This window comes from Aquarana catesbeiana, linkage group LG02, assembly GCF_042186555.1.
Source record: "Aquarana catesbeiana isolate 2022-GZ linkage group LG02, ASM4218655v1, whole genome shotgun sequence".
NCBI classification, from domain to species: domain Eukaryota; kingdom Metazoa; phylum Chordata; class Amphibia; order Anura; family Ranidae; genus Aquarana; species Aquarana catesbeiana.
Window position 1 is genome coordinate 191,016,266 of NC_133325.1, and position 26,394 is coordinate 191,042,659.

The 26,394-nt window shown below is 43.1% G+C and overlaps 1 protein-coding gene across 1 annotated transcript in view; it reads right to left on the reverse strand.

Annotated features, from left to right (window-relative positions):
- Nucleotides 1-26,190, reverse strand: part of TMBIM6 (transmembrane BAX inhibitor motif containing 6) — a 37,349-nt gene extending 11,159 nt beyond the window's left edge. Inside the window, exons 1-5 of the mRNA XM_073614091.1 lie at nucleotides 26,035-26,190; nucleotides 8,670-8,761; nucleotides 3,535-3,643; nucleotides 2,938-3,058; nucleotides 1,324-1,372 (exon numbers count right to left, since the gene is read on the reverse strand). Coding sequence (XP_073470192.1) covers nucleotides 1,324-1,372; nucleotides 2,938-3,058; nucleotides 3,535-3,643; nucleotides 8,670-8,725 — 335 coding nt within the window. The 5' untranslated portion in view covers nucleotides 8,726-8,761; nucleotides 26,035-26,190. The remainder of the gene's footprint in view (nucleotides 1-1,323; nucleotides 1,373-2,937; nucleotides 3,059-3,534; nucleotides 3,644-8,669; nucleotides 8,762-26,034) is intronic.
- Nucleotides 26,191-26,394: the final 204 nt, after the last annotated feature.

Consider the following 26,394-nt stretch of genomic DNA (forward strand, 5'->3'; position numbering starts at 1 on the left):
GCTGCATATATACAAACAGAGCTTGATTTGTTTGTGAACAATGCTAGTGTAATTTTATTAATTATTTTTTACCTGAATAAACATTATCCCGATGTACTGCGCATTGAGGCATTTTTCCTTTTGTTTACATGGGATGTTATGTGTGTGGCGACTACTGCTGGAGCGCTTTGGGGTTGAACCTTGGATAAGGAGAGTTATATCTAAGTTTGCTGCATCCATTACCTAGTCTGCTGCTAGGAATGTATGAAGATCGAGGGGCTTCCGATATACTTCATATGTGCTGATGTGACCTTTGTAATGAGGGTCCACGAAATAAGCTAAGTGGCTGTATTGTTGGGTGCTGGCAACAGGTCTAACGATCTTTTGCTTACCACGGATTGAACCATTATTTGACCATCTGTTCCTGAATAATTTCTTGGGACTATTACCTGAGCGCTGCACTTTTACTATATAGCCGGAGCACGCAAACCTGGAAGGAAGACCGGGGGAAAATGGAAGCCCAGTGCACCGCTGGAGGGCTTCGTTCAAAAGGTAAGAATTTCATAATGTGCTAGTACGCGATGAATACTAGCACATTATGCCATTGTAAGGGACGTTTTTTCTGCAAGCTGCGGTTTACTACCGCTTTAAAGTGCCTTTCTAACTATACAATAAATCTTAGTCTACATCAGCAGTTCGCAACCCTGTCCTCAAGTACCCCCAACAGGCTATGCTTTGGGAATTTCCCTTAGATAAAAATAGCTGTCCAAAATACCAAGCCATTGACTTGGATTTAAAGTACCTGTGCAAGATAAAGGAAAACCTGCAAACATAGCCTGCTGGGGGTACTTGAGGTCCTTCTTACTATGCAGGTTCTGCTGTGGAAACTGAAAGCCAGAATTCAGTGATTGAGAAAATTCTTACCTAGAATGTGTGTGCTTTGGCCACAGAGCCTGATGGTATAAACTATAACGAATCCATATTGTTAAATCTTTCTAGCCTGTACTTTGCTCACTTGTCCTCCAAAATCTCCCAGCACAGCCGGACAAGTGAAGCTTTTATTATATACTAAGCGGTCATATTATGAACTGTACAGGTCTTGTGGAGCTTTATGTTATTTTTTAAATGGGGTGGATTTAGAAAAACTGGTATTGCCACTAGTAATCAGGCACCTTCCTCAAACAAACCTAAACTAGAAAAAATAAAAACCGGAAACCGATTGCTAAAGGCAATCCAGATTTTTTTTTCCCTACAGCTTTACAACAGACTGCAGTGTCCTTTACTAAACTGGACTCAGCAAGGTTTGTGTCAAAACCTGTCATACATATTGACATATGTAAATACCTGGGATCAACAGCCAAGCAAAGATTCAAAGCAGGGCCCAAACCAATGCCTGGAAAAGAAAAATGGAGAAATACATTTAATATACAGAAATTATTCACAAAACGTTTTACGATAATATTTTTATTAAAAGAGCTGTTGTGATTGGGCTTCTGCACAAATCCAAATATTTCATCCTTAATTTATAAATCCGCAAACCCACTATGGAAATCGTATATTTGTACCTTTTTTTTTCCTGGTCCAAAGGATGACTCTAGGTCCTGTGCAGAAGTTACCCAAAAGCTGTTGGGAGTTCTGCCCATTGTCAGACCGTGCACTGATAAAGTGAAACTAAAAAGGTATAAACTAAAAAAATTGCAAGCAGGAAGGACCCTCAAATTTGGGGGGGGGGGGGGGGATAAACACACCACACACACCTGCCATTTGCAGTCTACTTTAGAATGTATACTGAGCTGCATATGCACAGCTCAATCTACATACTTGGCATGGAGCCTTGGTGCTGGGATGATCAAACTCCTTCACCTCCGTGAAAGTTACATCATTTCGTGCCAGTCAGCTTTAACACTGAACGTCCGCACAGATCGCTGCGGACATCTAATTAGAAGTGGGAGCGGGTACCTGTCTAAACCAGGTAATGTGGCAGAGGGCGTGTGGGGGGGGGGGGGGGGTGTTGGTTGGTTGCAAACAAGCGGAACATCCCCTTTTGGGCGAGTTCCACTTTAACAGAGCCCTATAAATAAATAAGAATGACAACAGTTACAGGACCCCACATTGGATATTTATGGTTACTTAGGAGCTGGAATACTTTTTGCGTTAAATTGACATGCTTAGCCATTCACAAGATACATTGTATTTCATCAATAAATACATGGCTTTCTCCGATTTCCTGAGGTGGAGAGACAAGCGTATGAGGTCATGCTCTCCATCTCAGCAAGAGGAAACCCTGTATTCATTGATGAAATACATTGCATCCTCTGAATGGCTGAGCAGGGATTAGCCCGACTTGATTTTGTTCAGGGAGTGAGATGGGAAGTCCCAATCCTGCTACAGAACTGATGCAACATGGGAGTTTAGACCTAGCAGCCGCATCTGTTAGTGAAGCAAATACCTAGTTTGGGCGAGCTTGGTCCACACAAGCTAAAGTCACATCAAACTAAGAATCTGAAGCTATTAAATATAATTATTATATAAGAACATGTCCTAAGAAAATATAAGAAAGTTTATCCCAAGCCCTATAAAAGACCACTGCAGGTCCAACAGTCGTGGTTAGCAATTCTGACTTGCAGCACTGGGGTCCTTGGTTCAGAGCCAAACCAAGACACTATTCTGCATGTTCTTCCTGTTCTGTGGGTTTGCCTGCGGGTGCACCATTTTTTTTTTTTTTTTTTTGAGAGAAGAAATCACAGGCTGGTGGTGAACTGGCTCCTTTCTAAACCTTCCCTAGTATGTGATTGTGTGTATGCATGCAAGATAGAGATAGTGGATTGCAAAGCTCCTTGAAGGCAGATACTGATGTGAACGTACAGAGTGTAATTGTCAGTGTTATATAATGGTCTGTAATATATAAGAAGATAAATATATTGTTAAACAGAAAATAAACCAAAAAGAATTACTCACCAGAAAAAAAGGCAAATCCAGCTAAGATTCCTAGACGTTTCTTCTCATTCTCTCTACTGTGAGGGGTGAACATCAGCCATAGCATCATGCCCAATGAGCCTGCAAAGGACATGAAACTGCCCTGTATAGGAAAACAGCAAGAATTCATCAGTAAAAACCAACACTATTCCTGCCCAAAATTGATTTTTTTATACAAGATTTTCTAATACATGACCATATCAAAAGTTACACACAATCGATAAAGCCTGTTACGTTTCATAACTCATTCCCTACACTCAAGAAAATTCCCACTGGGATACACAATGAAAGCCAGGATATGACTGGATGCTGTTAGCAACATACTTTTCTTCTAGCTTTTGAAATCAGTCAATATAATTTTATATAGAAAATTTAAAATGGCGGCTTTGCATTTTAATCTGGCTTTGGGGGGACCTCCATACCGTCCTATTATAGCACAGGGCTAAATAATTCCATATCGTCTACAACCTTTGTGGGGATGTAGGTGAAGGCATCTCAAGTACCCAAAGAGAACATAACCTTAAAAGAAGAAAAAAAAAAAAAAAATAATGAATGGTGTTCGACTATGAAATCACTCACCTGGAGAAACCCGAAGACCACGTTGACATAAGCGCCAGCAGACGCAACCAGCAAAGAAAGAGCAAAGCTGGCATACACATGCTTTAAGTGCTGACGTGTGCTGGGAGAACTGAAAGACAAAACACATGCAAATCAGTACATTTTTAACTGCTCGCTTCACTAAAATGAATTTTTAAAAAGGACATTGGGTTCATTCAGTACCACCTTTCATTCACTTACCAAGCTGTTTTACAGTGGAAAGAAGAAAAACAACTCAGTATGGACTAACGAAGCATATGGAACGCTCAGAAGAGCTCTCCACTGCTAGTGGACAAAGATTAGGATTGTCCCGATACCTATACTAGTATCGGTAACGATACTGAGCATTTGCCCAAGTACTTGTACTCGGGCAAATGCTCCCGATGCTTCCCCCGATACCTTGACTGTCAGCAGTGATCGGCGCGTGGGGGAGTTACAAGCTTCTCCCCCCCCCGCGGCTTTAGGCTGCTTTAGTGACATACAGTGGTGATCGGTGCTAGTAAATCCCCCACACGCGATCACCGCTGACTGTCACTGCATCCTCTCCGCTGTCCCCTCCGTTCTGCTGTCCCCCTCTCCTTCTCTGTCCCCTCCTCCTTCCTTTGTGAATGGATAGAGTCAGCTGACTCTGTCTATTCACATAACTGAAACATTGTAATCTCCTGTGATTACGATGTGTCAGTTTATGAATGGAGAGGAGCCGCTGTCTTCTCTCCATTCATTTTCAGTGCAGCTGAGGCTGCAGAGAAAGGGACTGGGGAATCTCTATCCTCTGTCTCTTTCTCTGTCTCAAGGGGGAGATATCAGAGGTCTGTTAAGACCCCTGATATCTCACCAAAGCCCCCCAACAGGGCTGATAAAAAAAAAAAAAAAAAAACACCCCACACATATTGCAATAAAGAATTAAAAAAAATATTAATGTAAAAAAAACAAAAAAAACAACCACTGTCACATGACATTAAAAGAAAAAAGTATCGGTAATTGGTATCGGCGAGTTCTTGAAAAAAAGTATCGGTACTTGTACTCGGTCCTAAAAAAGTGGTATCGGGACAACCCTAACAAAGATGCTATAAAAATTTTTATATCTGATTTATCCCTGACAGAAAAGGGAACGATCCTTCCACTGTTCTTGCAGTGGCGAACAACATCTGTGTTGAGTTTTAAAAAAACAAAAAAACAAAAACCGTAAGTCATAGATCGTCCTGTCATTGTGACAAACAGATCATTCACTGCCTGCCAACCTCAATGAAGTCGTGGCTTATAAATTAACCACTTCAAATACTTGGCACTTTCACCCTTTTTCTGCCCAGGCCAATTTTCAGCTTTAAGTGAATGAGAATTGCACGGTCATTGATAGAAGGCAGACCCTCTAAGAACGTGCTTGCGCACAAAACGCGCTGGGTGGGGCCTAAATGCCGACATCACGCCGCCCTTTCTGGTTCAGCTGCCACTTTAGGAAGCTTTGTCCAATTGCTTGTTTTATCAACAATATGTATGCTGTAGCTTTTTTATATAAAAATCATTCATGAATGTAATAAATACTACACTACATACGGCTCCTTTGGCTCTGTGTGGTGAGCTTGTTTATTGCAGTGTTTTAAGCAGTACTGTGACAGATTGTAATGGAGTGTGTGGAGACCTGCGATACCAAACTATTTTGGGAGAATTATGATGGGTATGACTATCATGTACCCCTGGTGAGTGCATAGATGGTGGCGGAGTCACAGGAATGGTCATTTGCTTCACATGGTGGATATCTACACTTATCTGTATGCTTTATTTCACATATATCACAGAAAGATGTATTTGAACAGGGAATTATTTCTCTTGAGGAGACTTCTTGCTGGTGGATTAGACTGAACTTTTCATGGACATTATGTTTTGATACACACTGTACTTGTTTTATATTGTTTTTCACTTTTGTAAATAAGTAGTTTTTCTTCTTCACTTATGTGATGAGGCGGCACTGACGGCGCTGCACTGATAATTCGGGCACTGATTAACAGCTTAAATGTGCCATCAGGCTTGCTGGTCATCGGCTCTCCTTTCCTCACACAGTGACAGCATGCGAGAAAAGGAATGCCGATAACTGACAAGTTTGTTTACATGTGATCAGCTGTGATAGGACACAGCTGGTCACATGGTAAAGGGCCACTGTGATTGTCCCTTTACCTTGATCTGTGAGCAGGGAGCATGTTCTGAGAGGACGTCCATGGACGCCATCCCCGAACAAGAGAGCCGCGATATAGCCATCTTTCAACTAAAGCGCAGTACTGAGGTGTTTAAGTAGTGTTTATTATTAACAGGAAATGTTAGAGCTGAAGTTCAAGCACATTTTTTTGTAAAGTAGAGTTTGAATATAATGCTAAAATGAACATATACCCATGTACTGTGCAAAAAACATCAAATCCAGTACTTAAAATCTACTGTTACCGAGTAATCAGCAGTGGTAGGTACGCAAAAACAGTAATGAAAATCATTTACGAGTGCAACAGGTGCAGGCATCATCCCAGTATAACCACTCGAAGTCCAACGACGTACTGGTACGTCGCTAGTCAGTAAATGGTTAAACTATAAATTAATAGACAGATGTGCAAATATTGGCAACATAAAAAAAAATAAATCAGCTATCATCTTTTTATTCTACAGGGCCTCGGCTTTAAAAAATATAAAATATTCAGGGTTTTAAGTAATTCTCTATGAAGGTTTTAACAAGTGTGTGAAAAATAGAAAAAAATTGCTCCAGAGGGGACCTGGTTAAACACGCTGCAAAGTTCAGAAAGAGAACTGCTAAAGGTGTCAGAAATATAGTATGCTCCTACCTTCTTTTTTGCCATGACAACTCCGCTCTGAATTTCTAAGCATGTTGTCAACCCTGCCTACTTCATGTCTGATGGATTACAGAGAGCACAGACCTCTCCTTACCCCCTCATCTTTATATGTATTTGCAACAATGCTGGTCCCCAGACATTCTGTGCTATGTACTTATCCCAGGAACAAAACACAATGCAGTATTAGGTGGAAGCATTACAAATGAAAAGCTTATTCTAAAGAGGAAATTAAGACACTTTAGAAAACCTAAAATGTTAAACCTCTAATGCATATTACCAAAGAGTAAAGCTTCTAAATATGCCTTTACTAGGGATATGAAATTAGGCTTTACAATTCTAGATCCATAAATGCCTTTGGAATTCTCATTTCTAGATGGTCTAAACAATCTCAATGATCCAGTGCCTGCAAGCGTTAGTAGTTGGTAAAAATTGCATTAAATTACCAAAAAGGACTTCATTGATTAAAAAAATAAATACACACATTTTAGACTCCATTCACACCTGCATGAGTCCAAAGTCACACAATTTCCAGTGCGACTTTACATTGTATCAAAGTCACATCAAAGTAGTGCTGTCACCTTTTCTAAGTCACACCAATTTGAACAGGTGCCACTGAAAATAATGGGCTGCAACTTGTCATGTGTTGCATGACATGACATCAAATGTACCGGTCTAGTCTAGCAATTCTTGAAAACAGGTTTGCGAATGCGGGATAGCAGAAAGAAAATAAATTTCGCTCCAGATGAACTACTGCACACTGCGAGTCTATCACGAGGCCCGTCTGTGACAACATGCAAAAAGAGAAAGTCTGGAATTTGCAGCAGTCCTCTGGACAAGGTTCGATTAAGGGCACTTTCCCACTGGGGCGTCGGCACTTTTAACCCCTGCTAGCGGCCGATGAAGGGGTTAATAGTGCCCGCAAAGCGCCGCTGCCGAAGTGCTTTGGCAGTGGTGCCCATTAATTTCAATAGGCAGGGGTGGTGGAGGAGCGATGTATACACCGCTCCTCCACCGCCCCCAAGATGCTGCTTGCAGGACTTTTTTTTTTTTTTTTTTTTTTAACGGCCTGCCAGCGCAGTGCCCCAGTGTGAAAGCACTCCGGCTTTCACATTTGGGGTGGAAGGGGAGGCGTTTTTCAGGCGCTTTAGCCCGGGTTCACACCTATGCGAATTAGATGTGCGTTTCCCCACATCTAATTCGCATAGTAGGAGAATGTGACCGGCTCCCTATGGAGCCGGTTCACATATCTCCGAGGCGGCTGCGGAGCGCACTGCACAAAAACGATGTGCGTCTTTGGCTCCGTTTCAGGGCCGAATTCAGGCATAGAATTGGCCCTGATTCGTCCCTGAAACGGGGAACAGGGACGCACAGCGCTCCTGTGCGGTCCGCAGCCCGTTATAGTGTGAACTCGGGCTCACAGGTGCTATTTTTAGCCCTTTAGCACCTGAGAAAACCCCTCACTGTGAAAGGGGTCCAAGTGCTGGTTTTTTTTTTTTTTGCTCGAAATACATTCTCTATTGTTCCGGTCATGCCTTGAATTATTGTTATATGGCTAAAATAAAAATCCAGAGAAGTGCAGCAAATTCCAGACTTTTTTCTTTTTGCAGGTTTGCGAATGAAGGCAGTTTTGTCATATTCAAATACTGCTTGTTGCCATGGTGCGTTTGTCAGAATATTTGCATAGACAACATAAAGCCGCAGATACATTCAGCTTAGAGAAAGTATTCTTGGTAAACATTCACATAGAATACAAACGTAGAAGCAAATGATATGTCACAAGATCCCAACAAAGACTACGTTACTTATTTGGCAATACTTTGCCTGTCAAAATAGTATTTTGATTTGATTGTTTATATAAAAACTGTATCACTTCATGCAATATAATATTCAGAAAAGAGCTCTGGGGTAGATTTACTAATAGTGGAGTGCAAAAACCAGAGCAGCTGTGCATAGTAGCCAATCAGCTTCTAACTTCAGCTTGTTCAATTAAGATTTAACAATAAAAAATTGGACGCAAATTAGTTTCTTTCAATGCACAGCTGCATCAGATTTTGCACTCTCCAGTTTTAGTAAATCTCCCCCTCTGTCTTGTAGAAAATATACTTAAACAATTTCCATTTCATAAGGACCACGGATAGGCTTTGTTATATACTATGAAAAGTAACAAGCAAGGGGTTTCGCAATAGGCTTTTAAAATATCTTACCATTAGGAAGCCCAATAAAAAAAAAAAAAAAAAAAAAAACACTACAAACATTCACATAAAATTCATAACAAATATCACTTACATATTTGAGAACTTGAGAAGAGCCTTGAAGTCAATATTTCGGTCAAGAAAATCCATGGTGGAGCTGTGTGTATGAGCTTTCTACAAGAACACCTGCCAAAGAAAGACATGATTACTAGACCATTGCCATGCATTCTTTTAGCTAAGACACTGCTTGTATTTGAAAACATGCCGGATGCTCAGGATTAGTGCCACAATGCCTCCAGTTTTGAAATAAAGAAAGAAGTACACACCTTCTTGTAAACTTTAGGGACAGCAAGAGCTCTGCACTGGAGTTTCTAGCTCTATGAACTACTTTGCAGCTGTATTAAGTGGCTCTCGCTAATGCAATAATAAGACATGGGTTGATTTATGAAATTGGAGGAAAATCTGGTGCAGCTGTGCTTGGTAGCCAATCAGCTTCTAACTTCAGCTTGGGCTTTGACAAAAAAAAAAAAAAAAAAAAAATGAATTAAAAAAAGGGAAGCCGATTGGTTTCTATGTAGAACTGCACCAGATTTTGCACTTTTGCACCAGTTTTAGTAAATCAACCCCACAGTGTTCACTTTTGTAACGGTCGTTCCAACGTAATGATTTCACTGCTGAAGTCCCCAATAAGTCCATAGTTAGTCATTTAATCTACTGGATAACATAGCAAAACTGAAATCAACTTGGAGTGGCTTTAGCCTTTAAGTCTACAATGGAAACTATACATCAGTCTAAGCTGCTTCAATACAATAAGCTGAGAGAAGTAAAGTACAAACCTGCCTCTTGATGTTGCTTCTCTGAAATAACAACACTAAAAGCTATACAGTGACTTACAGAAATGGAGTAACCCCCTAGGACCTGTTGATCTAGATGGTGCAATTATTGCAGGCTCTTGCAGGAAATCACAGGCTCTGGACTTTTCCACAGAGAATGCATACTGTGTTCTACGTATGCAGAGTCCCGCCCTGTGACAGTCATTAATACTGCTAATGATTTCCCTTGGCAACAAAAATGACTGCACACATATAGCTGGGGAATGATAAATTGATACTTAAAAAAAATAAAAAATAAATAAATAATTCTAGCAAAGAAATATAGACATGCATTAGATACAAGGGATGAGGTCAATCTGACAATAATTTAATGCAACAAGCTTGAGTTTTTATAAAAGTAGAAAAAGCTTGATAAGCCATTTTAAAGATTATCTCAATGTCAGTTGAGCAGATTAAACTCACAAAGCCAATTGTGATGCACATGGCTGAATTCTATAACAAAGCCAATTGTAATCCAAAAAAAGGGTCATTAGAAGCCTATTGTGTAAAATCACAAGGTCACATACATACGTGCCATACATGAAAGCACATATAAAATAAAAATTGACCAGGATTCAATTGATATAATTTGAGTTTTCCTATTTTGCCCCAATCACAAGACCACAAGGTCAATGTTGTAACTATATGGCAAGGTTTAAAGTGGTCCTAATGGTTGAGTTTCAGTAGCAGCAACCATTGGCTCCCACTGCTGTCAATCACAGCAAGTGAGTTGGGAGTGGGGGGGCGGGGCTGAGCCACGCATTCTTATGGACACAGAGTGTGGGGCTCGGGATCGAGCATGCAGTGTCCTCATAGCGAGCAGCTTGCTATGGGGGAACTCGGCAGAGGGGGAGGGGCCCAGAGCGGCAGCTGGGGATTCGAGAAGAGGCAGATTAGGGCTGCTCTGTACAAAACTTTTACACAGGAGGAGCTAAGTTTGACATGCTTGTTATTTACCCACTTAACACCCCACAGCACATTTACTGCTACAGGCCTCCTGTGCAGAATCACCACTATATACGTAATTCTGTACTTTTGTCTGGGGGGGGGGGGCGCGAGTTTTAATTACTCACAGAAGCCGATCTGCGGGTGTTGGGCACTGGATGTCCGCCAGCACCTGCCAATCATCAGGCAGACACACAGAAAGGAGACATGCCTATGTAAACAAGGCAGAACTTCATACTGACAGGAGGGAAGGGATGGATTTTGTGTTTCTGCAAATCGGGGAATAGAATCCCTCACTTCCCTGAGTAAAAGCAGCACACATAGTACCACAAAATACCGGTAGACACACAGTTAACCCTTTGATCGCGCTATATGTTAATCCCTTCCCAGCCAGTGTCATTAGTACAGTGACAGTGCATATTTTTAGCACTGATCACTGTATTAGTGTCAAAAGTTTGTTCGTGTCCGATGCAATATTGCAGTCCCACTATAAGTCACTGATCGCCGCCATTACTAGTGTGTGTATATATATATATATATATATATATATATATATATATATATATATATATATATATATATATATATATATATTTTTTTTTTTTTTTTTTTTTTTACAATAAAACAAGGATCTTCACTTTCCTGAAAAGCATGTATAACAAACTCCACAGGAAGGTGTCCAAACATAAATCTCTTGTAAAATACTTGTAGTGCAAACTGTATCAAAAGCAAGATGTTAAGATGATATACAATAGTAAAAGTGATGGTGTAGTAAGAAACCCCTATCATAGCAGTACTGAAAAAACACGGACTCTTAACAACCATGTAACAAGCTGTGTGCATCTATCTTGGTGCACAGTCAGGAGTGGTGTAATATTTAGTACAATAAATATTTAAAGTGAAACGTGGTCAGGCTATGCACAAATTAACCAATCATTTAACCACTTGCCGACCGTAGGCCATTATATGACGTCCGGTTTGCAGTGGTTATACCGGAATGATACCTGCAGCTATAGGCATCATCCCGATTTTGAAATTTGCAGCCAGTGGTTCCCTCTAATGCAGAAGGGATAGGAGTGGCTGAACAGGCTGATCACTTCTGCGGGTGGCGGAATGTGGTACCTCCCGCCGCCACTTTTTCCAGGCTCTGCCATCCGATTGTGGAGCCCAGGAGCGCTCCGACCAATGGTGATGGCTGCACAGCACCGAGAGAGGAACGGACGTTGTTCCCTTCCTCTCTGACCCCAGAAACGAGAAATTCATCAATTCCAGATTTGTCACTCTGTTTACCTGGCCGTTAGTGGCCAGGAAAGCAGCTGATCAGACCAATGTGTGTCTGATTGGCTGCATTGGAGGCCAGAGGTGAGACCCCAGATTGCTCCATAAAGAGGACCTGTCACGGTCCATGCTGTCACAAGGGATATTGTTCATCCCTTGTGATACCAATAAAGTTAATACAAAGATTTTTTTTTTTTTTTAAAGAAACAGTGTAAAAAATAGTTTTAGATAAAAATAGAAAAAAAAAAAAAAAAAAAAAGGACACACTCCCTGTGCTTATGCACAAATGTGACCCACCGAGGAAGTCACGTGAGTGTGACATAACGTGTAGGGCGAGAGGAGAGGCTGGCGCGCACTGAAAGGGATGTAATAGGACACCCAGGAGTTTATTTTGGGTAAACACACAGTGTGGTTTTAGTATATCAAATGTGAGTGTATATGCAATTGAATAAATGGATGCTGGTTTTTAATCTACTACACTATGGGAGCTCTGTATTTTCACTTCCCCTGTTAAGAGCTATGCAGAATAGTCGGATACATTTTGTGGGTGAGATTTAAGGAACCACACAAACATCCTGCATAATAAGGAGTTATCTGGAGAGGATGGGAGGAGAGAGTGGTACCAGCTTAAAGCGGGGGTTCACCCACACCGCCAAAAAAAAAAAAAAAAAAAAAAATATTAAAAGCCAGCAGCTACAAATACTGCAGCTGCTGACTTTTAATTAATTGCCACTTACCTGTCCCAGGGTCCAGCGATGTCGGCAGGGGACGCTGAGAACCCGCTCGGTTCTTGGCAGCTGCCGCCGCCATCCTAGGTGAGGGAATCAGGAAGTGAAGCGTTGCGGCTTCACTTCCCGGTTCCCTACAGCGCATGCGCGAGTCGCGCTGCGCGTCCCTAGTGGTCCCCGCTCTCTGCTGGGAGCTGTGTGTTCCCAGCAGACAGCGCGGTCAGGACAGGAAGAAGCATAGACTCCCATGGGAGTCTATGCCGGAAGTAGGTGCAAATACCTGTCTTAGACAGGTATCTGCACCCCCCTCCCCCCTGAAAGGTGCCAAATGTGACACCGGAGGGGGGGAGGGTTCCGAAAAGCGGAAGTTCCATTTTTGTGTGGAACTCCGCTTTAAGAAGGGGAAACACGTGACATATTGATTAATACATGTACTATTGATACATATTTGGGGCGAAAGTTCTGGGAGACTATAAGATGAACATGGCGCTTTGCTGTACTTTTTGATTTTAATCGCTGGTGAAAGGTATCAAACACAGGGATTCAAACACGCGGAACAATCAGAGATTTTGTTGGACTTAAATAGATATTATAAACTGAAATCACTATTAATCACTGTGCATCATATTTTATTATCACTGAGCATTTTTATAATTGAGATCAAGCTTATAGCTTTTGAATGATATTATTAGCACATGAAGACATCACACATTATATTAGCATTGATAGCAGTGCAGCACTTTACATTATTAATATCTAGAATTATTGTAGCCACCCTCTTAAAACCCTTTCACACTGAGGCATTTTTCAGGCACTTTTGGGCTAAAAATAGTGCTCGTTACGAAAAGAAGCTCGTTATGGGGGCACCCGAACCGAGCTGCAGCTCCGTGTCTGACTGGATACACGGAGCTGTGGTTCGGCCCCGTTCCCCCTCTCTCCTGATTGACAACAGCGGGAGCCAATAGCGCCGTTGCTGTCTCTCAGCCAATCAGGAGAGTCTCGGAAGGCCAAGGCACTCGTGGACATCGCTGGATAGAGATGGGCTGAGATAAGTATTAGGGGGCCTGCTGTACACAGAAGGCTTTTTATCTTAATGCATAGAATTTTTTTTTTGGATTATTTTTGGAAAATTGAAGGCATTGTTTAAAATCACGTTAAAGTTTCACAGAAAGGTCATTTTAAAGCTGAAGTTTAGTTACAGCGGTATCAGAACCAAAACTGTGCTATATTACAGTTTTAACAATCATTAGATGTGGTGTCTGCATTCGTTTATTCCCCCCCCCCCCCCCCTTTTTCACTTGGTGACCTGGGCAGTAACACATCTGTATTAGGGCATCTATACTCAAAGAAGAAGCAACAAACATTTGGGCAGCAGAATTGTCATTCTTGGGGGAGGGGGGTGTTATATGCACCACCCAATTTACATACACTAAAATTGAAATCAAATTCCAGCTCACACTTTTTAAGCAGTCAGAGCAACAGTTTTATTCTGTTTGGAATAAAGGTTTTAAAAAGATGGTACATAAATTAAGAGCTGATCATTGTAAGCACCCCTGTCAGTGTTAAATTGCTTGTTTTAACCCTCTAACTGCTATATCTGTAGGACATCATGTTCTGTTGAAAAAGAACAGACTTACTGGCAGAATCACCACGTGAAAAAAGCAAGCAAAGAAAAAAAAAAAACAAAAAAAAAAAAACTAATGTAACTACCACATCTAAGAATTGGTAAACTGCAATTTAATAAAGGTTTGCTTTGGGGTTCATCACTGCTTTTTTTTTGTGCTATGCAGCACCAGGGGTATAAATTACCTCTAAAGGAGTATGTCTCATGTCAGGCTAGCTGCTGCATTTTGTAGAAACCTACATCAGCCGCTATGATAAAGCTGCACTGCTCACAAAGTCCATTCATAGAACTCACAGTATTCTTTCCCAGAGTGCAAAGTAGTCTGTGGTTGGAGGAGGTGGATCTAGTCATTCATCTGCCAATCATCCACTCACTTGCTTTGCATTCTGTGAAAGAACAGTATGAGTTCTATGAATGGAGTAGGTGGCCGGAAGATTGGGAAAACTTTTTCACCTGGCTGAGGTTTTTCCCAGCAGCAGTGAAAGATCAGTACTGTGGGGAGGACCTGGTGAGATGCAGAAAAGATTTCTGCAATATTCAGCATCCAGACATAGGAGACGGTAAGTTATGCCCTTGGTGCTGCATAGCAACAAAATAAAAAAAAAAAAAAAAAAAAAATTATTTCAGCTTTCAAGTATTTAAGAGTGAAGTCAATTGATTAAAAGGTCTGTGGCAATAGTCATAGCTCATGGGGTCAGATTTAAGACAACTGCCATCTCATGTATTGGATAAAAGGTTTAAAAAAAAAAAAAAAACCTGGGATTCCACACAATAGAATATTGACCAACACAGAAAAAGCCAATTATTACTCTGAACTTCTCATCCTGGTGGCACATTTTCCCACTAACAGATAATTATCTATTAGTAAATCATGTCAGACCCATTTCATATTAAAGAAGTGTGGGTTTAAATAAATAAAAAAACCACACCACACACACCTGTATACTGCAGTTGTCCCCTGCCAGCTCTAAGCCCAAGAACTTGACCAGGCTGACCGCTGATTGTTCAGCAGTTCTCGGTCCGCTCTGAGCAGAGAGTGGTGACTTTCAGTCATTGCTCTCTGCTCTGACTTTCCTCCCCCTGGGGAGGGGTAGGGATCCTTCCAGAGTCTGGAGCTGCTCTATCATATCAACTGACAGTGAACTTTAGCCCGCTGTCAGCTGATTCTGGATCACGGGAGTGCAAAAGTAAGTGCAATCGTGTTGTACAGAAGAGAAATAAAAAAAAAAAAAAAAAAGCTTTGAAATTCTTTTAAATAAAAAGTATGGCCAAACAGCAGTGTTTGAGAACCCCTCCCCACCCCCCACCAATAAAATGACTTAATTTGTACTAGATCAAACATCACTGTTACTACTTTGATAACTGCAACCCACAACAAAATACATTTCACAGCTTTCCCCCCCCCCCCCCCCCCCACTGGAATCAGATCACATGGGTGTATTGACACCTGCAGGGGTTTGCAGAGGACAGTGTGAACTGCCTGCAAGGGAGATGTGATGCGGAAACCGGCACTGGAATCGCACTGGTTCCCGCATCGCAATAGTATGAACCGGAGCTAAAGCTAATAAAATGAACATGAGGCTGCGCTTGTTCGGAATGTTTCAAGGCAGTGAACTAGAGAATGGAGATTATCAGATGACACTGCTGAAACCCCCTCATGCACACTGATTGAATATTGTAATTATCGCAACCAATAGTCACGCGTATATATTAAATATACTATATATGCAAGAGGTATATGATAAACACCATAGAAAAACAGCACACAAACCTGTCAGCAGATATAGTTTCAAAAGTTCAACTTACCAGTTTGTAAAAAAAAAAAAAAAAAAAAAATTTATTAACCAAAGTCAAAGACCTTACACTGCACAGCTGTGGATCATTATTACAAGCCTGTCTACAGCCTGGCAATGCACAGCAGTAGAAACAGCCCAGAAGTCAGACAGCCAATGCACCTAAACATTACAGAAAACCTAACTCATCTGAGCATATTTCTTCGCAGTCAATGGCAGCATATGATCCCTGTTCAACCTGTCAAACTCACTGGTTGCTGCATTGCAAATTAATTTGTCTGCTTCAACATAAAATCATAGTTTGTCACTACTCTGACTATTGGACAGGCATACCCCGCTTTAAGTACACTCACGAGTACGGGCATACCTACGCGTGTCTTCATAAAGTACCTCGCAAGTACAGACATCCCACGTCGTGCAGCTGTAGTATGGCCTGAAAGAGGCGGAGCTGCCGCCCAGAGTTCTTGCCAGTGAAGAGGCCGCAAGTGAAGAGGCAAAGTTCCCGCCAGCCAGTCCAGAGTTGCCGCCTAAACGGAAGTGGATTACTGTACAGTACTATAAAACTTTACTTCCTGACACACCCCCCCCCCCCCCCCCCACTACAGCCCACGGCCCTCCACTATAGGCCCTGATCCCCCACTACAGCCCCTGATCCCCAGAAGTGAAAAGAGATATTGCTTCACTTTAAGTACATTTTCGTTTTACATACATGCTCTGGTCCCATTGTGTACTTAAAAGTGGGGTATGCCTGTATTCTGAAAGCCATTACCAAAGGCTGTCAGAATAGCTGAACAGTGGCTGCATCTGACAATTTTTCACCCAGCTCCTATGATTTTCAAAACAAAGGATGCTGGGCTGATGGGAGCCAAAGGTGCCACCCACAGCTCAAATCTCAGCCTGTTAATCAGGAAGGCCATCCTACAAAAAGTGTCTGTATTATAAATGAGCTAGGAAACCAAAACTTTACAGCAGAAAGGAGGAGCCTCATTGTAATTGGTTTTATAAGCATGTAAAATATCTTTAAAATTGTTTACATTAATATAACTTTCAAGTATCACCCCATACATAAGCAAGCCTTAGCTGAAACTTACACTGTGCTTACCATATACTAATAATATCCTATGTTAAAAGAGTCAGCTGTGGGCGTGGCCTGACACAGCATGGAGGACGTGTGGACACAGAGCTCCGTCCATTACTCCTGTTATTAATTAATCCTGGACTTTCTGCACTAAAAATCCGGCTGGATCGTGTCCTTGGGACACCTAGAACAGAACCATCCGGTCCCTGTGGAGGAGGAACGCGTGACGACCCGAACGGAGCGGCGATCTCCCGATCGGCGGCATAATAAATTTAGACCGCGGCTTCGGCCTACCACCGGAGGTCGCGGCCATCTTGGTCCTCCTTATCTGCGGCCCTGCCTGAAGCCTGCTTCATTATACAGGTACCTAGCTGTTGGATAACCCCCTGGGAGAGCTGGCCTGCACTCATCCCCTTGATCACTGGCCTATTTAACCACCAGAGGCCCAGGGAGACTGACGTCCATAACCGGCCCAGATTGCGGCCTAGGCCTATGTGCTGTGACCGGCGGCCATTTTAGCACACCTTCCTCCTCTGCCTGTACTGCAAACACAGTCTGAAATCTTGTTATTCCCCTCTAAACAGTACCTACTCGGCCCCCTGTATCTTACAGGGCATTGCCCCAGTCTGCCAATATCTCTGAGAGAGGAGGGGTGACACCTCACACATTGACGCAGCAAGATTAGCTCCTGTACCCATCTCCCCAGATACCTCATCATCTGGACATCATGTCGCCATCGAAAGCTCAGAAAACCGCCACATCCAAGTTGGATCAATTCCGCCGACAGGAAAGGGAGGACCAGGCGGAAAATGGCGGCGACGCTGCACATGGCGAGGAGCGCACAGCGGGAGACACAGAAAAACTGCTGGAAGCAATAACCCTCTGCAGAACATCACTTGCCTCACAGATAGAAGAAGTCAAGGTAGACATATCCTTGATCAGACAAGACTTCCACAAACTCCGAGACCGAGTTAAAGAAACTGAAACCCGCATCAGTGACATGGAGGACACCATTCCCCCAATGAGAACGGAGGTGCACCACATGAAGCAGCAAATCCAACAACTATTCTCCAAGCAAGAAGACCTTGAGAACAGAAGTAGGAGATGTAACCTCCGCCTCATTGGACTGCCGGAGGGGGCTGAAGGCAAGGACCCCACACTTTTCCTGGAGCAATTGCTCATCAAGACTTATGGTAGAGAGGCCTTCTCCCCCATGCTGGCAGTTGAAAGAGCTCATCGCATGCCCGCCAGACCACCACCACAAGGAGCCCCACCACGTACTTTCATAGCCAAAATGCTCAACTACAGAGATAGAGACGCTGCCCTGCGACTTGCAAGGGAAAGGGGTAACATCCCCCTAGGCAACGTAAAAGTAGCGGTGTTCCCTGACTTTTCGGCGGAGGTGCAGCGACGCAGACAAAATTTCATGGAAGCCAAACGCAAGCTTAGAAACCTCAACATGAAATATGCCATGCTGTTTCCAGCGCGTCTCCGAGTGGAACACGACGGTCGTGCTTCCTTTTTTGAAGATCCCGCTGAGCTGATGGCCTGGATGGAACGCAGAAACAACTTGGAAAAGGCGGATTAAGGTGTCTGTGAGTATGTAATCATGCGTTAATCTTCCACACGCACACCCAATGCAACAGCAACTCAATATCAACCTCCCACACTGAACACTCATCCCCATTTACTTCACCAGTTGTTATCATTGTGAAGATAACCTAAGGGGTAGAGGGACACAGTGTCCACACAAATATCTACATGTACTCCCCTGTAGTGGGCATCGATCCAGTTTATATTCTGCGGATCACTGCTGATACATAATGCTGGAACTTTCCTGGGAAAACTCCTTAAGTGATCGAACTACACTCATTACTTTTTACACCTCAAGGAGCTCTGGACTACTACAGTCCTACAATCCACAAGCAGAGTGCAGCATACTCTGCCCCCATGCAAGTCTGGAATTGTCGGCCTAAGAAGAAACTACCACAACAGCACCAACCTTGATAATGTGCAAACTCCAGTTACACACCTGAGTGAAGAGAGGCTAGCCCTCTCTGTGTTTTTTCTTTTATGGAAAGAAAAAGAGTCAGCTGTTTCACTTTCATTTCTCAGAAATCCACATCATTTGTAAAACATTGAAACTAGACATTTATCTTGTTACTTGCACGGAAACTCACCATCCTTATTGCTTCTTCTTAGAACGCATGTGGACAGATGGCAGAAAGGGGACAATTGTAAAGAGCCAGATTTGAGTATTGCATCGTTATAGTGAATGGTTAAAAAAAGGGACCTGCTGTTAAATACAGAATACAAACTGCCAATAGGAGTTTATAGAGGGCATCACAAGGTTTGATCCATACCATGGTCTTATTAAAAATTCTCCTTCTGCACACCTTAAAAGCCCCCCAAATTCAGTCATGTGTCCACCCCTGATGAGTACCTTATGATCTCCACCTCGGCCAGAGTCTGCTTAGTATTTATTGACAAAAATATAAGGGGCAAGGACAAGAGTGCAGATGTCCTTGTTTCTGGCAGAAGGAAATCACTTTTACCACTTTGGAAGATGACACAACTTACTGTATGTCGCCAATGCTACTACAGTGCATTGCACCATCCCCAGCAGCCAGACCATCACAGGATGTAGAAGACTGAAACAAGCTGACCCACAGCTAGTCTTTTATGTGCATATATTCCTAGAGTTGAGCTTGAGGCCTCTTACACACTGCAGCTTGAAAAAGCTCAGTACAGCTTTTTGTTTTTTTTTTTAACCTCCCTGGCGGTTTTCCCGAATGTGGCTCGGGGTTAAATTTAAGCACCATTAGCAGTAACCTCGAGCCACACTCGGGATTGCATTGCAGGATCCTGGTGCGGTATACTCACCTTGTCCCCAGGATCCTGCGATGTCCTCCCCACTGTGTCTGCGGGCTCTGTCCTCTGCCCCGATGTCCTGTGTGCCAGACTCCGTTCCCTGCGAGCGTCATACGGGGGCGGAGCCCAGCGGCAAATTTAAAAAGTGAAAATATCATAACACATACAGTACACTGTAATCTTACAGATTACATTACTGTATGAAATTATTTCACATCCCTTTTGTCCCCAGTGCTACCAAAAAGTGTCACTTTACGTCAAAAGTGGTTTTAGACCAGCTAGAAAACAGCGATAGTAAATTAGAACACTTGCAGAATTGAGCGATAGTGAATCGTGGGGAAAATAATTATTATATTATTTATATTTATTCATTATATTATAATTTATGATTTTGTGTGTTTCAAACTTCATCAAATCCGGGATGTCTAATAGACTCTTATTTGGACAGATTTAAGTGTGTTATTGCAAAGAATTACAGGTCTACAATATAAAACGCCAAATTTCTATGCAAAATAATAGTACCGCTTTGAGACGCGAAAATCTGACATAATCATACCGCCAGGGAGGCTACGAACAAACATATACTTACCTCCACTGTGCAGTTCGTTTTGCACAGGCCCCAATCGTCGTCTTCTGGGGTTCCCCCAACGGCGCTCGTGACTCCCCCCCCTGCATCAGGAAACCCCCTAGAAGAAGCGCTCTCCCTGGGAGTAACCTTGCAGGTGTGCTCCCAAGTCCAGCATTTGCATTCATAGACACAGAATGCCGGACTCGACCCCGCCACCCGCGTCACAGTATTTGATTGACAGCAGCAGGAGCCAATGGCTGCGCTGCTATCAATCTATCCAATCAAGAGCTGAGACAACGAGCAGAAAGGTAGAGCACGTCTCCGCCGTGGGAACGGACGGGCTCAGGTGAGTAAAACCTGATTTAGGATGCATGATTTTTATTGGCATATAAAGAATAAAAAGATATACAAATTCCTACGCAGGGGATATGAACATTAGACAATGCAGAATTTGCAATAAAACACAGAAAAAGATGTGTCAATAAGTACAGACTATTAACGAACCATGATCCACCGACCCAGGTCAGGGACCAATGCAAAATGCATGAGCCCTAAGACTCACGGGCTAGGTAATCAAAGGGAGCGGACGTGTCCATCAAAAATGGGATAACCAAAACAAAAAGAAAAAAAAATAATAAATGGAGAAAAAAAAAAAAAGGGGGGGGGGGGGGGGGGGAGACAGTTGATTAAAGCAGGGGGAAAGAACAGAGTGCCGGACAGGGAACCCAGAAAGGTAAAGGGGAGTAATGAGAGACGGAGAAGCATAGGGGAGCCACTGCAGCTTTTAAACCTGTATGAACCCTTAAAACAGAGCTGGATCCCAAGAGCCAGGTAGCCAGTGCCATTAAACATTACAGCTGGTGCCTAAGTTTTGAGGTTCGCTCTAATGGTCAATGGTGTTGGCTCCTAAATAAAAAAAAAAAAAAAAAAAAAGCGGAGTTCCGCCTGGGAAAAAAATAAACCGAAAGTCAGCAACTACACATACTGTAGCTGCTGATTTGATATATGGACACTTATATGTCCAGAGAGCCCGCAATGTTGGCACCCAAAGCCAATCAACTCACGTGTGGTGCTGCCGCCATTCCTGGTAAGGGAACCAGGTAGTGAAGACTTATGTTCTGAATGGTCCCTGCTGTCTTTTGGCGGGCGAAGGAGGAGGGGCTGGACATATCGTAATTCCGCACAATGTGCGGCGCTCTTTCGCTGGAAGTGGGAGCAAATACCTGGATTTGACAGGTATCTGCTCCCTCCTGAAAGGTACCAAATGTGACAACGGGGGGGGGGGGGGGGGGGGGGGATTGGAGAATCCGATCAGCGGAAGTTCCATTTATGGGTGGAACTCTTTAAATTTGCCCACCGCTGCCTTAAAATAGTTTGGAGGTCTTAAAGAACTCCTGCTAAGAGGCATTATATCTCGATTTCATTGTAAATGAGCATGATCAGTATGCTGTTGAAAATTTTAATATAAAAATATGGCATGCCTAGTATCTGACGCCCAGAGCCAATTATTTTACAACACTCACTTGCTTTATATCTTAACGTTAAACATGAAAAATGTATAACAGCCATAATCACAGGCTGTAAAAAAATTGTAGTGTCACTTTACATTGGTGGCCAGTGGAAAAAATTACCCCTTACATCAGTGGCCAGTGGGGAAATAAAGCTCCTTTACACTGGTGATCAATGTAGACACAACCCCTTACATTGTCAGTGGAAAATTGTCCTCTTGTGTTGGTGGTCATTGTAGGTGTTAAGATCAGGCATTACTCAAGGAACCCCTAACAATCTCTGAAGGAACCCTGGTGGATAAAGCCTTCTCTATGTTTTTTCAGGAATCAGCCTGTTAAGTCCTGGCATACCAACGTATGTTTACATCTTCTGATACTTATCTCTTTAGGCTGCTCATTAAACAACACAGCCACTATCCCATAGAGACCATCATAGTCTGGCTTACAGTAACAAAACAAGTTGATCTACTAGCAGGACATGCTGTCAGGAGTGTCATAGTGTTGCAAAAGCTGTCATCATGTTGTATAACCCTGACTAGGTGGAAGTTTCACAGGGTTGCATCGTTGCCACTTGTTTTCGGTCTAGATCAGCCTCTCTCAACCTTTTTAACATGGAGAAAAAAAAAAAAAACCCTAAAATAACTTTCCAGTGAAAGTAAGGAATCCTGCTAATAATTACTATATATCTCACAGTCAGGCAAACAGTCAGGAAGGTGGCATACGTAGCATGCATGCATAATATTATATATATATATATAAATATTTTTTTTAAATTGGTGATCGGGAGAGTCAGCTGGGCCTGGTGGTCAGACTGGGGTGTTTTTTGGCTGTAAAAAAAAATTACAAAAAAAAACCCTAAAACAAGTGGATTCTGAGAGGAGTTTTTCAGCTGTAAAAACGATCTAACGTCAAAAACCGACGATAAACGCAAAAAAAAAAAAAAAAAAAACTAAAATCGCTAAAACGCTATTGCAAACACACTTAAAAACTCACTGCAAAGCTACTGCCGTTTTTATAACGTCCAGTGTGTATGAGGCTTTACAGATAGCTAAAATATACTTGCTGTCAGTGGTTACTTATCTGAGCAGCAGAAATAGCTCAAGAAACCCAGGACAACTTATGGAAGAGGCGTATGTTCTACAGAACCCTGGCTGAGCAAGGCTTTTCTAGATCAGTGGTCTCTAAACTGTGGCCCTTTTCTTGCCTTTAGCCGACCCTTGGGGCACTATTTTGCCATCTGACACTATTTCTCCCACTGATACCAAAAATGGGGCACTATTCCCACCTTATGATGCCATGGATGGGTCACTACCCCCCCCCCCCCCCCCCCCCCCATACCAAATGTGGCAATGTTTACTCCAACTGATCCCAGGAAAAGTTCCACTCACGCTGGCCACAGTCTGGCCCGCCAGAAGTCTGAAGGACAATAAACTGGCCCTTTGTTTAGAAAGTTTGGAGACCCCTGCTCTAAACAAACAGATGGCCAACCTGAAGTTTTTCCAAAAGATCCAAGATCTACCAGCCCAGAGCCATCATGGCATGTGGTTAGTTGACAACCAGTGGGCGTCAAGGCAGCTGGGGGATTAATACAAACGAAAAAAGAAACTCCCATCTATTCAAAGAAATCAATAGAAATTGTCACAATTCAAAAACATGTCATGCCAACACAACCAATATAGGACTGAAAATATTCCCAGGGGAAATAAGCAGAAGACAAACTGGCACTTTTACTACACAAGCTTTCCACCTGGGGGGTGAAAATGGGTGATGTTTATTAACATACAGCATAAAGTACTGACCACATAAGGGAAAAAAAAAACAAAAACGCAATTTACACCCAGCTCACACTAAATGTTCAGTATAATTTAAGTAGAAATAAACCCTACACTAAATGGTATTTAGCATGCTATAGCATTGCACATCATAAACAATTGCCATTGTTCCCATAAGACTCTATACACATTAGCGCGATTCACTATTTCCAGTGTGACTTCTGGTGCAACTCTGATCCAACTTTACATTCTAAGGATCAAACTTGCATCAAAGTAACCATTGGCTCTTTCTGCTGTCAGAGGAATTGGGGGGCGGGCCTAAGTCCCGCTGTGTAAGTTTATGGAGTGCGGCTCCGTAGACACACAGCTCGGGGAATACCTCTCTCCATAGTAGTAATGCAGAAAAAGAGGAGGAAGAGCCGAGATCGCCGCCGGGGACCCCAGAAGAGGAAGATTGGGGCCACTCTGTGCAATACCACTGCACAGAGCAGGCAAGTATAACATGTTTGGTTTTTAATTAGAAATTATTTTTTGAGTTTAGTAACACTTTAAAGAGGAACTGCGATCTGCTCACATAATTTGTAATAAAAACATCTTTACCCATTCTGAAGCTTCCCTCCAACCACTTTGCATATCTTATATATACTGTGCTGTACTTGCCAAATATGCTGCAGAAATCTCCCTCCACTGAGTCTGGCTGCAACCATTTTATCTGTGGGCAGCTGAAGCTGCTGCCTGTTCACTTCCTGGATTTACACAGACACACCTTCAGCTCTGCAGCTCTCAAAGGCCCTCTTATGACTCATCCCCCCTCCCTATCCGGCAAACTCTCACGAGTTAGGCCCCTTTCACACTTGTGCGACTTGGGACTGCAAAGTCGCATGACAAGTCGTACCCTATGATTTCCAATGAGTACCACTCATATCTGTGCGACTTCAAAGTAGTCCCTGTACTACTTTGGTCTGACTTTGATGCGCATTACACAAGCATTCCCTGAAATCACGTCAAAATTGCAGCCGTAAAATTGCGGAAAAAATTGTGCGACTTTGAAGTCGCGGTTGTGTGAAAAGGGGCCTAAGCCCCGGTTCACATTGATGCAATTTCCCGCAACGGAACCATCTGAATCGGTACTATGCCGACTTTGCGGCACCGATTCCCAAAAGTAGTTTCTGTACTACTTTTGGCAGTTTCAGGTGCAATTTCAACAGACATCTGTGCAGGAAGCCGCATCAATGTCTCTGAAATCGTTGCACTGACATGTGGGAATGAAATTGTGCGAGTTCCACTAAACTTGCACGATTTAAATCCCCCATCAATGTGAACCAGGGCTAAAAGAGAGCTGTGCCTGATGTCATAAGCCTAGGCTAATGACCAGACAAGAAACAGGAAGTGGGGTTGTATAAGGTTTTATGGCAGAAAAAAAAAGTAAAAAGTTTTACTATCCAAAGTTAAAAAACAACAAGGGCAGAAGATGTAATAGATGGAAAGATGAAAAAAATGACTGACGGCCTGCTTTAAATACAGTTTTTACCATCATTGTTTGCATCTCATCACTGGTGCTCTCCTCCAGCCTCTTCTCGTCTACATACAGGCACCTCATCACCGCACATCACAGTTCGGTAGAATACCAGCTGATCCTGCTGGGAAGATCCCTTTTCAGGCACTTCCTGTGACAACGGTTTTACCAGTTGCGCTTGTGCGTTGTCACTCTGTCTCGTGTACCTCTAGTGGAGGCTGCAAGCGGCTGTAGTACTGTGTGATGGTACAGGTATGATCTGAGGTCATCCAGAGTAGAGATTTCTTCAAACCCACCAAGAAGTGGTCACTTGTACTGGGACATTCTGGGGAGTTTCCCTCCCCTCAGACACTTTATAAATGCAGGGAATAAATAGGCCGTATATTTGGCCTAGTACAGGTGACGGCTTCCCTACTGTGGACCTCAGCAGAACATACCTGTAGCATGTGTGTCAGCACAGCCGCTGGTGATCTCTACCAGAGGTACATGACACGGGGTGACAACAATGAGCACAATCGGTAAAACCGTTGTCACCGGAAGTACCTGAACAAGGCCCTTCCAGCAGTAATTCTAATGAAAAGCCACATATTTATAAAGAGCAGAAAGGAATGTGGGTTATATGATTGTGTGGATACGTCACCTGCACCTATGTCATCACTGTATATACTAACCATAATAAATATACAGATATAGGTGTTTTCAGTGAGAACATACACAGGTAGAGCGCCATATACCGCCAGCACAACACTGCGCCACACCGAGCACAGCCGGCTGGGCGGGTAACACATGGCACGGCTGTACTGCGGCTCTCCGGAGCGGCCTACTCTCGTCTAATATGTCGTAGTAAGGGCCGCTCACCCGTATAATACCGTGTACAAAGCCCCCCATATGTGACCCGCCACTCACCTGCTTCTTTCTCAACGCAACCCTCGCTCTCTTTCTCTCGTCCGTTCGTCCCTCCGCTTCCGCCGTACGTGTCACACCACCAGATACCAGCAACCTAGGCCCCGCCCCTTAGCCTTCTAGTCAGTCAGGGAGCGTGGGAGGAGCGTCCTCTGACATCATGACGAGAGACGGTAAACAGAGCAGAATCGCGCGGTGATTGGTGAACGTTAGGAGACGTTGGAGCTGAACGGCACGTCTGTTCGTGTCGCTACAGCGCTCCCAGCGGAATACTGAAGCGTTGCAGGCGATGCTTTGTGCAATGTGATGAAGGCAAGTGGCAGCTTGATGTGTGCTGTAAATAAAGCGTCGTACAGACGATGA